Below are 13091 nucleotides of genomic sequence, written 5' to 3'. Positions count from 1 at the left end.
GGACCCGTCTCCGCCAAAGAGGCGGGACACCGGGCTTGAGCGTCTGGGCCCGACCGGAGTGGGGTGCTCACAGAGGGCCCCGGGGCGGGGTGGGGCGGGGGGAGCTGCCCCTCGGCTGCCCCACCCTGCAGCAGTGAGGCAAGGGTGCTGAGCACAGGCAAAGCGATTGCAGGGCCCACAGCGCAGCCGGCGGGGTCCAGACACACAGTTCCACACGTGGGCACGCACAGGGCCCCTGATGACACGCAGTGCACAGACACGGAGGGACCAGCACCGCTCACGGCCACACGCCCGGGGCAGCAGGGGGCAAGCGGGCACTGACCTTGGAGAGGGCTCCGGCTGAGGCTCCTTCCTTTAAACAGAAGCGACAAGACTGTTAGCAGCTGGCCCGCTGGGCGGACCCCACCCCACGTAGGGCCCAGTGGATCCTCCGCAGCACCCCACGGTCCACGGCCCCACCCAGCCCCCACGAGGCCCAAGGAGACAGGTCCTGCAGGAAAGAGGGAATTCTGGAAGTGGTCACGGCCCCAGGTTTTAATGAGAATCACCGACATTAACTAAGTTTCACAGAGGAAGTGGGTGCAGACGGAAGCACTAGCCAAGTCCGGCTTCCACAATCAGCGTTCTGGGCGGACGGCCGCTCCGTTTCTCTTCCCACTGTCGGCTTCACGGCTCACTGGCCCCGTGTGGTTTTCCCACAGACGGTGAATGGCCACAGCCCTGGGCCCGCGCTCCGCCCATCCTGCCCGTGGCTTGATGGCGCCTACCGGTGATGTTCACCGTGAACGTGGATAGAAGGGTGGTGGCTGGGACTGTGCTCGGCGGGTCCCTGGGACCACGGCAGGGGACCCCGAGAGGGCTCTTCGGGGCACGTCCGAAACCTTTGCAGAGCACGTGGTGCACTGATGGCGCTGGCGGAGCACCATGTGACCAAGGCAGCGAGAGGGCGTTCCCAGATTTCCTTCTTGGGGCTGGGGTCCCTGAGGACCGGCCCCCAACCTCCTGGGCTCCCCATTCCATGCGGTCCAGGGACACAGTGTACAAAGGCCTCCATGGGAACCCCAGCCCTGTGATGCCCCATCCCGTAGCCGCCCTGAGCTCAGCCACCAAGAGCTGCCCTGGGGCGCCCTCGGCCCAGCCCAGGGGCTCACATCGCATCCCTGTGTGTCTCCTGGGACCACAGATCCTGTGTCTTCAAACAATGGGAATTTCTCTCTCGGTCCAGAGGCCAGAAGTCAGAGATCCAGGTGTCGGTCGGCAGCACCCCCTCCCTGCCCCGTGCTAGAGGGTTGGGACGCCCTGCCTCCCCCAGGCCCTGGGGCCCCCGACGCTCCTGAGCTTCCGGCCACGTCCTTCTGGTCTCTGCTTCCTTGTCACGTGGCTTCTCTTCTGCGTCTGTCTTTTCAGGACAGGCGTCTCTGGATCTAGGGTGGCCCTAATCCAGGACAACCTCAACTCAACTTCCTTAACTACATCTGCCAACCCCCTTCCCCCAGATCAGGTCCCACTCACGGTTCCAGCACATGGACATAACTTTCAGGGGCCACCATTCAACTCACTACAGCCTGCCCCCTTACACCCCAACACTCCAAAGTCTCAACCCATGACAGCATCAGCCCTAGGGCCAAATCGCAACAAAAGCTCAGCAGCTCAGAGAGTCCGGAATCCCAGCGTCCGGGTCATCTGAACCGGGTGTGAGTGAGACTCTGGGTGTGATCCTTCCTGGGGTAAAAGTCCTCCCCAGCTGGGGACCTGTCACCTCTAGAAAACCAGTGATCTGTCCCCAAAATGCAATAGGACAGACACACCATCCGAACAGGGAGAAGGTGGAAGGAGTAAAGTTCACCAGCACCCAAAGTCTGAGACCCAGCGGGAAACCCCACTCGGTGACAAACGCCTCAGTCCCCCCGGGGCTGCGGGACCCAGGCCCGGCCTCGGCATGCCCGCGGCCAGAGCCGCTCCCCCTCGCCCGCAGGCCCCCTGTGTTGGTGGTTGGGCAGCTCCGTCAGCCTGTTTCCTGCCTGCAGGCTCCCAGACCTCCCCACCTAGCGGCACATGGCCTGTCTCTGTCCCTGCCGGCCAGGGAATTCTGCTGGAATAAAATTCCTAAGACCCTGCGGGGACCCGTACAGGCCCCCATACGTGACCCCAAGGACTGACGCCCCAGGGACAGACGCCATTTTGCAGACAAATCTCTCCCGGGTGACCCATTTCTGCTCCCCTGTGCCGAGAGGGCTGCTTAGCCCCACCGGCCACACACAGGGAAGCTCTCCCGCCAAGGCTGTCCAGCCACGCCCATGGCCCCCCTTCCAGAGCAAGCGCTCCCCCCTCCCCCGGTGCATCCCTCACGTAGTGTCCCTGCAGCCTGGGCCAGCCACGGCCCTAAGTCTTCAAGGGCCGGCTTCTCTCTGCTCAGTTCCTTCATTCCAGCTTCTCTGCCCGTTTTCTACAAGCAGGAGGAGAAACCAGACCGCGTGCTCCGCGCCGGCTTGGAGCTGAGCACGTCCATGTTCTGCCTTCCACCCCATGCTGGCCCGAGGTTCCCGCTCACTGTCTGCCCGTCTGACAGGGTGGCCGTGTTCCCCCGGGCGCCCTGCGTCTGCCAGCATGCTGGGCCCTGAGGAGACACTCCCACCGTGCTCCCCGGCCCGGAGCACTCAGTTCCGCACCGCGGGACCGCCACGGCAGCACCTCAGTCCCAGTACCAACACCTGCACCTGTTGGCCCACGCCTCGAGAGCCAAGGCCCACACAGCTTCCAGCACAGGAAGCTACGCTGGAGGCCCGAAGTCCAGCATCAAGGCCGGGAAGGGCTGAGCCCTGGGCTCGGGGTCTCTCCTGCCTCCCCAGCTCCTGGAGGCCCCGCAAGTCCTGGGCTTGTGGCCACATCACTCCCATCTCTGCCTCCCTTCGTGTGGCCATCTTTGCTGTCTCTTACATGGACACTTATTGGATTTAGGGCCCATGCGAATCCAGAAGGATCCTGCGTTGGGATCCTTTACTTAGTAACATCTGCAAAGACTTTCCAAATGAGGTTTTGTTTGCAGGATGCAGGGCATGGACCTGCCTCGGGGGGAGAGGCAGGGGCCACCACTCACCCACCCCAGCAGCTCTGCCCCACAGACAGCTCTACAGAGGCGGCAAGCCGCTGGGGGCAGCCCTCGGCATGGGGGCCCAGGCGGCCGGCCCTCTGTCCACTCTCCTGCTGGGCAAGCCCTCGTCCCCCGCACACCTGGCTCTGTGCCCCCCTCGCTCCAGACACAGATGTTACAATTACAACAGAACCAGCAGGTGCCATAGCTGGGAAGCCCTCCCAACGCTCCGCCCGCCATGCCCACCCCCCAAACCAGCCACCCTCTGGGGATGGGCGTCGGCAGAAGTGGAAAACCACCAAGATCACCAGACCCCGGGGCATCCTGTAGCTGCCCGCCCCTCACCAAGGACCCCCCAGGACTGAGCACTAGCCCAGGAGCCCCTCTGCTGACCTGAAGGTGAGCCCGGATTTACTCTTGAGGTTCCGGAGAAGCTCCAGCTGGTTCAGGGGTGGGATCAGTCTGTGGCGAGAAGAGACACGGTGAGCTCCTGCCTGCCAGGGCCTGGGGGACCTGCACCCCAGCTCCCACCAGCATCCACGTCACACATGGGGGCCTGCGGTGGCAATGCTGGGGGCCTGGGTGTGGCCTGTCCCAGGCAGAGCGAGGGGAGAGCTCCCTGGCAACCGTGGCCCTGGGGGGCCATGTGCACCCTCTGGACTGTGCCTCTGGTGGGGGCCGTGCCCCTGGAAGTGGGCAGCGAACAGCGTGCACAGCACAGGGGCAGGAATGCCCCCAGGCTCTCCATGGAGAGCACGGAGGGGGTCCAGAAGGTACCGGATGGCAGGGACCTTCTACCCTCCCCTCTCCCTTTCCAATCCCTGAACACCCCCAAGGGGCAGTACAGCTGCAAACAGCACCCCTCTCTGCAAAGTCACGCCCTCTGCCAAAGTCAGGGCAGGGGCCAGGGTCCTAGAAAAGGGCTTTGCTGGGCAGAGAGAGGCCCACTCTGGGTGTCTGGTGAGCTGCCTGGGCAGCTGGAGGAAAAGCCCCTGGATTCTTGGCAAGCTGGCCCAGCTCTGCTCCACAGCCCCTCCTCCCAGACCAGGTCACGCCCACCCAGGACAACCTCATGTCCAACGCCCCGCCTGCAGGCCGGGCATCCATCCACGGTGACCCCTGGGCAGCTCCAGCCAGAACTTCCATGGAAGCCGAGAGGGTAATTAAGTCCTCACTTTGACACCAAGGCAGGGGACCTGTAAACCCTGAGAGGTTCCTGGGGGAACCCCAGCCACCCCACCTCCAGCCACAGGACCAGGGCCTCACAGGGGGACTCCAGTCCACTCCCAACATCTGGGGCAAGTTCTGTCCCTCACCCACCCTCTGCCCGACTCAGGGTCTCACTACTTTCTGCCCTCAGACACTCATCTCATCCTGAGCAAACGCCCCTTGTCCTACTCAACCACAGGCCCTGGTTCCTCCTTCCTGACGCAGCCCCCACCTGGCTGACACCCCCATCACGCTCCGTGACCCCCCATCACACTCTGTGATTTCCCCATCCCACTCGGTGACACCCCACTCTGCTCTGTGACACCTTCACCCCACTGTGACACTCTCATCTATTCTGTGACACCCCCACTCTGCCCTGTGACACCCCCCACTCTGCCCTGTGACACCCCCACCCCGCTGTGACATCCCCACTCCGTTGTGACACCCCCCACTCGGCCCTGTGACACCCCCACTCCGCTGTGACACCCCCACTCCGCTGTGACACCCCCACTCTGCCCTGTGACACCCCCACTCCGCTGTGACACCCCCACTCCGCTCTGTGACCCCCCATCAAGCCCTCAGCTTTGGAATCCCAAGCACTCCTTTGAAACCAGGCTCACAGACCCCCACCCAGCCTCAGCCTCTACCCTTCCTGACCCTGGGGACCTCTGACCCGCCCAAGCCTGTGGGGGGCCTGGTGGAGCCTCTACTCGGTGGGCGAGGGGGCAGCACCACTGCCCTGCACCTCTCCGCCTCCTCCTCTCCCTGCCCGCAGGCCTGGCTGGAGCCCACCCTGCCTTTGCGGGCGTCACTCCGCTCCCCAATGCCACCACGGTTGGAGGATAGGGCCCCCCCAAGTCCAGGGCACTGACAGCCAGCCTCCTAGTCCCTGGCTTTACTCCGGCCCCTCCACACCCCTCCCTGTCCGGCCTCCTGATGCCAGTGGGCCCCCAGGGGTCCTGCCCTCAGTCACGGTCTGGGCCAGCTCAGCTCCCTCTGCAGCCTCAGCAGAGCTCTTCCCTCCCCCTGCCCCTCCTCCTCCTCCAGGGCCAGCCCAGTCCTAGTGGGTCAAGACTAAGCGGGAGGTATGGGCAGTCAGGTTGACCCAGGCCACGAGCAGAGGCCCCAGGGCTGGACACAGGGACAAAACTGGCCTCCCCACTCCCCCTCAACCACCCCCCATGGACCTGCAGCAGAGACCCGGGATAGCACCCCCTGTTCAGGCCACACACACACACACACACACACACACGTCCAAGTTCAGGGACACACAGACAGGACGTCATGCCTCAGACACACAGCAGCAGGGAACGGAGCACGGACGGGCAGGGCCACGGCAGGGGCGCGCACGCACCACACATGACGGCCCCCGTCACTTTGAGGGTGGTCGTGGAGGACTAGGGAGCAGCGTGCCGACAGCAGTAGGGGACATGTCAGGGGCATCCCAGGAAAGAGCAGTGGCTGGCCAGGGGTCAGCCAGCCTCGAGGGGACAGCTCTAGTCACCCAGGCCAGGGTGGGGAGGGGGTGGTCCACAGACTCTGGAGCCTGGGACTGGCTGGAGAAGACGGACCAAAGGAGGATATGAGGAACCTCAAGCAGGGCACCCCCACCTGTCCGGGCAGCCTGGAGCACAGGAGCCCAGGGTCGGCACAGGGGAGGACACTGCCCCCGCTCGCCTTCTCTGAGCGAGACCTCTGGGGTATGCAGCCAGTAAAAGGCAGGGGCTGGGGTGGAGAGGCCCGTGGGGCTCAGCACCTTCCTCCCTTCTGGGAACGGAAGGTTAGCGGTCTAACACAGTTCCCACGCAAGGCACCACAGGCCAAGAGTTTCTGCCCGGGGACCCCTGGCTCAGTCTGCACGGGGAGAGGGTGGACCCTCACTCTGCTGGCCTGTGTGCAGATGGGCCTGTCCAACAGTCGCACCCATCCCTCAGGAAAGGGTCTACAGACGAGCTGCGCTGTGCGCGGGATGGGATTTCCTGTAGCGGCTCAGCACCCCACTCTGGGCAAGTGACCCCCTTTCCTCCCTGCAGCAGGAGTGAGAGCTCCTCGCCCCCCCAGCCCGTCCCGTGGGGACACAGCGATCGGGGACAGCACACAGGGACCACAGGCCCTTGGTCCTCCCAGGTCCAGAGAGGGACAGCCCAAGCAGCACCAGAGGTGAGCTGCCTGCCGGGAACAGGGTGCCCCCCCAAGCTGGGGTGGAGGAAACCCCCATCCCCACCAGCCCTGTGCCCTGCACCACAGGGCCTGCGGGCGGGGACAGAGGTGCAGGGGAGGGACGTGGCTACTGAGACAAGGCAAGAAGCAGGACAAGGAACAGAAGACAAGGTAAGACAGACGGATCCAGCCCGAGAAAGCAGCTGACGGGGGCGGGGGCGGGGGCGGTCAGAGAGGGAGCCGGGCTCCAGGCAGGGGCCACGGGGAGAGCAGGGCAGTGCCTGCGCCCAGCGTGGGGAACACAGGCTGGGCACGGGTGCGGGGTGCTGGCCGGCAGCCTGCTCTGCAGACGGGGGGCCGGAGGGCTCCGGGGCAGCCCTGTACCAGCCCCAGACAGAGAACAGCCACACCACACACGCCGTCCGTCCCATGCATCTCCTACCTGGACGCCCCGTAGCTTTGAGCTTGCGAGCTTTCAAGGGTTTGCACACACACACAAAGGGAAAAGAACGGAAATTTTAAAAGAACGGGATAAGAAAAAGAAAATGAACCAAATGGTCAAGGAAAGTGGGGGAAACAACAGAACAAAGAAAATTAGCACGAGGGTCCGCCCTGCTCAGGCCCGAGGGCGGGAGCACAGCGCTGGGAAAGCGAGAGCCTTCGGGGTTCCCAGGGAACGTGTACCCCAAGTGGGGTATCCGGAAAGTGCCCGAAGGGAAGGGTGCTGGGGGGGCGTCGCATCCCCTGCCCAGGTTGACAGGCTCTACAGAGGAAAGGCAGGAGCCAGGTGGGGACGGCTCCAGCCTGCCTGGCCATCGCTGACTTGGGGACCCTCAGGGGGACGCTGGCCCAGCCTCCAGCCCCACCCACACTGGCCGCCCAGCCTACCCTCAGGCGAGGGCCCCTGGGTGGAAACCTCTAAGGGCAGGTAAGGGACATCCTTGGGCAGGGAAGCCCCAGGGCTCAGCTTCACCCCCCAGGTGAGGGCAGGCCAGCAGAGTGGTGTCCACCCTGAGGGTCCCCAGCCCCTCTCACCTCAGACCTTTTTCTAAGCCAGAGCCTGGCACAGACATACTCTGGGGGTGGCCACACTCTCGCTCTGGGCTGCCACCTGCCCTTGAGGAAAGGTGGGAAGCTGCCTGCTGGTGACCCCTTGGCTTCTGGGGCCACTGGCTCTGCCTCCACCAACTGCCCCCAGCGAGAGCCTCCCCGCCCTCCCTTCCCACCGTAGGGCACCTGCGGGCTGTCTGTGTGCTCCGTGCTGTGGGACTGCAGGGCCCCCCTGGCCCTGGAGCCTCGATGTGGCCCTTCCCCCACACGGGGACCCTCTCCTCACTGAAAGACAGAGGGTTAAGGTTACCCTTTCAACGCTCTGGGGCCGGCCCTGCCAGGGCTCGGCACGGGGCTGCGGGCCGCCGGAAGCAGCCGGCATTTACCTCCACGAGCTCTCGGGAGGGCCTGTCTTCGCAATGCTCACAACACAATGCGACCGACAGCAAGGAAGCTAAGCAAAGGGGTGGATGGAGGTGAGAAATAAGAGCCACGAGCTATAAAACAAAGAACAAAATTAATGCTGCGAAATAAATCACACGACTCCTTGAAAAGTACACACATTGTTTAAAAAAAAGAAAACTCAATGAACATCATGAACAACAAAAGATGGGGCTTCAGAACGAACAGAAACGGAGACCCAGGCGAAGCAGCGCACGCGGGGTCCGGCGGCGGCTACCTGTACATGGGCACGGTCACCGTGCGCTCGTAATACTGCCACGTGGAGTGCAGGTCCGTGCGGGACAGGTTGGTGGCATAGAACCTCCAGGCCGACTGCAGAGGGGAAGCGGCAAGGGTCAGACGCCTCCCTGAGGGCCCCGCCCCTGCACGTGCCCCCAGGCCCAGCCCCCCGCCAGCCTCAGGTTACCCTCTGCGGGACGGACACCCGCCGCAGCAGCCAACCTGCGCGGGGCCTTTCCTGACCCACCTTACCTGCCGCTGGCGGATGTGACCTGTCCTGGCGGTCACTCCTGCCCCCCCAGCCCTCAGGGGTACGTCAGGTGGGGTCACACGAGTGACCCCGGGAGCCGGGGCCAGGGGGCAGAGCCAGGGACAGGCGCTCCGCTCCTCCCTGGGGTGCCCCGCTCCTCTGGGGGCACTTCGCTCCTCCACGGGGGGCTTCGTTCCTCCCTGCGGTACCCCGCTCCTCCCTGGGACCGCCGCAGGGCGCTCAGTGAGGGAAGGAGCCTGAGCTTGCACTCGGCTGCTTCTCCTCGTGGTGCTGGAACACACACAGGGACTGCGCCATTTCAAAGCGTGCGACTGGGGGGCAACAGGTGCACTGACGCCCCGCCCCCCAGCCCGCAGTGCCCACCTGCGTCCCGCCCACTGCACTGGACGTCCGCCCTCCGCACGACCACAGGACACCGGGCCTTTGGAGACCGGCTTGTATCACGGCCTTTGCAGGACCAGTTGGTTCTTTTTCATGACGGAATAATGTTCCATTGTACGGAAACCCCGCCTTTTGTTCACGCACAGGATGCGCGGGGAGTCCCCCCCCCCCCACCGTAAATAGCGCCGCTGCGATCGTGAAAAGGTTTTGGTGGAACATCTGTTGTCAGTTCTTTGGGGTCTGGAGTGAGGGGGTAGCCGGTCCGCAGCTAATGCGAACCCCGAGGGACCACCCCACCGTCCTCACGCCCCGCCGCCAGGCACCGGGGCTCCAACGTCTCCGCACCTCCCTAGTTCTTTCCTACATTCTCATCTCCGCTGCCCCAGCCGGTGTGGGGACAGCTCGTTATGGTTCAGGTTTGCATTTCCCTGATGACAAATGACGGGGAGCAGTTCTCACGTGCTCACTGGCCTCCCAATGTCTCCTTCCGAGAAATGTCTACTCAAATTCATTTCTGAACTGGCTTGTTTGGGGGCGCCTGGGTGGCTCAGTCCTGAAGCGTCTGCCTTCGGCTCAGGGCGTGATCCCGGCGTTATGGGATCAAGCCCCACGTCAGGCTCCTCCGCTGGGAGCCTGCTTCTTCCTCTCCCACTCCCCCTGCTTGTGTTCCCTCTCTCGCTGGCTGTCTCCCTCTCTGTCAAATAAAGAAAATCTTTAAAAAAATAAATAAAATAAAATAAAATAAAATAAAAACAAACTGGTTTATTCGTCTTTTTGTTCCTGAGCTGTGGGAGTTCCATGTTCCGGACACTAGACTCTTACCGGAACCAGGATGTGCGACTATCTCCTCCCACTCTGCGGGTTAGCTTTTCACTCTCTTTATAGCATCTCTTGAAGCACAAAACTTGTTAATTTTGATAAAGTTCCATGTGTTTATTTTCTCTCTTGCTTGTGCTTTAGGCATCTATCTAAAACACCAACCATGGAAATTTACACCTGTTTTCTTCTAAGAATTTTATAGCTTTGGCTCTTACAGGTTTTTGACCCATTTTGAGTTAATTCTGTGTAAGAGTCAAACTTGATTCTTTTATAATTGGGTATTCGGTAGTCCCAACACCGTTTGTGGGAGAGACGACTCTTTCCCGTTTGATGTTTGCGACGTCATAGCTTGAGACATGTTTCATGGCCCCAAATATGGTCCATCCTGGGGGGTGTCTCCTGTGCTCCGGGCAGAACACGCTGGGTTGTCCCGGGGATGTCTGCAGTCCAGCTGGCTCCTGGACCCAGGTCCTCCGCTTCCCAGGCTATTCCATACAGGACGAAACTGGGGCATCCACGTCTCCAGCTCTTATCCTACAGATGTCGGTTTTGCCCTGTAATTCTGTCAGTTTTTGCTGCACGTACTTTGGGGCTCTGAGTTAGTGTGGACATGGTTACCACTGTTCTGTCAACGAGTCCCGACCTTCTTTGTCTCCCATCACAGGGTCGGACTCAGTCTAGACCGTGGCCCTCTGGAGGCCATGGTCCCCAGGGAATAGCTTCCTCCTTTCTTGTACTTGGCACCTGTCACTGTCCTGGGATCTGGGGTGAGTCTCCAGCAGACAGCATACAGCTGAGTAGATTTTAAATCTATTCTTCCCCCTCTGCCTTTCGATTCAGAGTTCAATCCATGTTCGTGTAACGTGGTTAGGACAGGCCTCCTGCTGCGTGTGCTTCTGAGCCCCCACCACTGCCCTCCTGGGGGGTCAGGTTTTCTGGAGTATTATTTGGAGTCCCTTCTCTCGGTCTCTCCTGAAGTTTTAAAAGCTGTTTTCTGAACGGTCACCCTGTGGATGACGACTGGCGTCTCCCATCCACGGTGGCTGGTCTGAATGTGTGCCCTCTTCTCTGAGACAGCGTGCAAGCTCTGCTCCGCCCCCACCCCGTCCACCCCCCACCCGGTGCTGTCACCGTAAGAAATCACATCCGATACTCCGTGAGCCAGAGCTGTGGATCTGTGACTGCCGTCCCATGCATTCGTCTTTCAAATCATATAAAGAAACATAAGATGAGTTCCACGTCAAAAATACACCACGACCCCTTCGATATTTGTCCACCGGTGACCTTTGACCAATGCCCGCGTCTCCCACTCCAGCCCTGGGAGAGTTTCCAGGTAAAGCCCTGAGCTGACTGACCCTTCTGGGGGCCATCAGAGGTCAAAGCAAACCACCACACTTCCGGAACGAGGCTCACTTCTGCCCCCCCCACCCCCGACGTCAGCTGCCACACCAGGAAGGTCCCAGGGCTGGGGGCAGGGGTGCAGGCGGGGGCGTTTAGACCCACTCGCTCCTGGCTCGGCAGCTGCTCTCAGGAGCACTCCCCTGGCTGATGTAAGATTTTGATTCAGTTCCTGAGAACTGAGAAGCAGGATGCCCACGGGGAAGACCCCCTCTTTATAAAGGAAAGACCTGGGTGGGTGGGGGATGTCCACCAGCTCCCCAGGATGGCCGGCTCCCCAGCTTTGGAGAGGGGCCCCTCGGGCAGCCTGCCGCTCAGTGTCCCAGCTCAGGAAGCTGGACCCCAAGGGGCCTCTGAGCCCCCGGCAGTGGAATGGACTGCATGGCTCCCTGAGTGGGGTCCCTGTGTAGTGGGGGTGAGCCAGCACACCGGCCCCCAGGGGCCCGGGGCCCATGCAGGACCACGGCCACCACCCACGCCGTCACGACTGCAGGCCTGAGGTGTCTGCACTGGTTCTCAACACACGGCCTGACTTCCGCGCCCAACGTGCTCCTTCACAGGACCAAGGGCTGTGGCCCGGCCACACACGGGACACGCCAAGGGCCGAGGGGTCTCTGCACCAGGGCTGGCCCGGGCTTTGCTCCCGGACAGGACGGGAGCCCGCCGGGAACTCCCCTGGGCCCTCCTGGCCTCACCTGAATCAGGCCCGCCGCAGGGTTCCGTCTCTTCTCAAAGTGCTTCTGCCGGTGCTGCTCTTGGACTTTCAGAGCAAAGCCAGACCCCAGAATGCCCTGCAGGTCATCAGAGTCAGACCATGCGCCAGCGGCCACAGCCCCCCACCCCCACCCTGGCCTGCACACGCTGGGGGCCTCCCCACCTCCTCAGTCCCTAACCACCTGGACACCAAGCTGGGGGAGAACACTTGGATTTTTCAGGGTACAGGGAACCTCTGGCTTGCAGGAGCATGGCGGTGCCCACCCGGAACACGCCCGGGCCCAGAGGTCCTCCTCCGTCCTGACCGTCCGCACTGAGGCAAGTGCAGGCCCAGGCTCTTGACGAGCAGCTACGAGGAACAGCAGTGTCCCCCCACCAGCCACCCCTCCGCCCTGCCCAGCTATGGCAGACTCGCCCCTGCTGCGCGGGTCCCCTAGCGACCTGACAAGGGATCCGTGTCACCGCAAAGCACTGCTCCGGTCACAAGGACCTACTGGCCAGTCCCATAGGGCTGGGAGGCCTGACAGTGGCCGACAGAGGCCACAGCTTGAGAGCCACCAGCCCCTGGCCAGGGCAGCTCGGGAAAGGGTGACTCTTTGCACCACACCTGCCACCTCAAGCTCCTGGGGCGCTGGGGACCCTGCTGGGAGCCGTGCTCCTGTCCCATGGACCCCAAGTGGACAGGTGACTAGGGCCGCATGTGGCCCCCACCAAAGGCAAGAAGGGACGACAGGACTTACCGCGGGAAGAGCAAAGAAGGAGACACCGATGAGGGTGAAGGTCGCGGCCAGAAGCCTCCCGTTCCAGGTCTGGGGGTACTTGTCCCCGTAACCAATGGTCGTCAGGGTGATCTGTGGGACAGGAAGCCCTGTCACTGAGCCAGGCCTGGCGGTGACCACTGTGGAGGCCATGACCCCGACCTGGACGCTCTTCCTAGCCCCCGGAGTCTTACACAGAGGGCTGCCCTCAGGACACACTGGACAGGCACAGAGGTCACCCCTTCCCACACCGCGCACACGAGGCCCAGTGAGGCCAAGGCCCGCAACGCCGTCCTTCATCCCTGCAAAACCATCCCCAAACTCTCCAGATCCCTCCTCTTCCCCACATTTCAGGGCAGGGCATGGGGTCACTGGGAGGCTCTCTTCCCACTTCACACCCGTCAGAGCCAGAAGAGCCACGGAGCAAGGAGGCCAAGTGGCTTCCCACGGAGGGAGCTGGCGGCCGCTCTGGGCTCAAGGCCGGGCCGCAGCCAGGAAGCCCAGAAAGAACCAGCAGCTGGACAGGGATGGGGCTGAGCAGGAAACATGCGGGACAGAC

At 62.5% G+C, this 13091-nt stretch overlaps 1 protein-coding gene across 1 annotated transcript in view; it reads right to left on the bottom strand.

Moving 5' to 3' along the window:
- Nucleotides 1-13091, bottom strand: part of KCNQ2 (potassium voltage-gated channel subfamily Q member 2) — a 54508-nt gene that overhangs the window by 20443 nt on the left and 20974 nt on the right. The window contains exons 6-11 of the mRNA XM_087853428.1: nt 12515-12625; nt 11756-11851; nt 8190-8284; nt 6903-6932; nt 3485-3553; nt 323-352 (exon numbers count right to left, since the gene is read on the bottom strand). Coding sequence (XP_087709554.1) covers nt 323-352; nt 3485-3553; nt 6903-6932; nt 8190-8284; nt 11756-11851; nt 12515-12625 — 431 coding nt within the window. The remainder of the gene's footprint in view (nt 1-322; nt 353-3484; nt 3554-6902; nt 6933-8189; nt 8285-11755; nt 11852-12514; nt 12626-13091) is intronic.

Source organism: Ursus americanus, chromosome 22 (genome assembly GCF_024610735.1).
Source record: "Ursus americanus isolate L20-20 chromosome 22, mUrsAme1.1.p, whole genome shotgun sequence".
Classification (NCBI taxonomy): domain Eukaryota; kingdom Metazoa; phylum Chordata; class Mammalia; order Carnivora; family Ursidae; genus Ursus; species Ursus americanus.
Note: the sequence above shows the minus strand (reverse complement) of the source record. Positions and strands in the feature narration are given on the sequence as shown.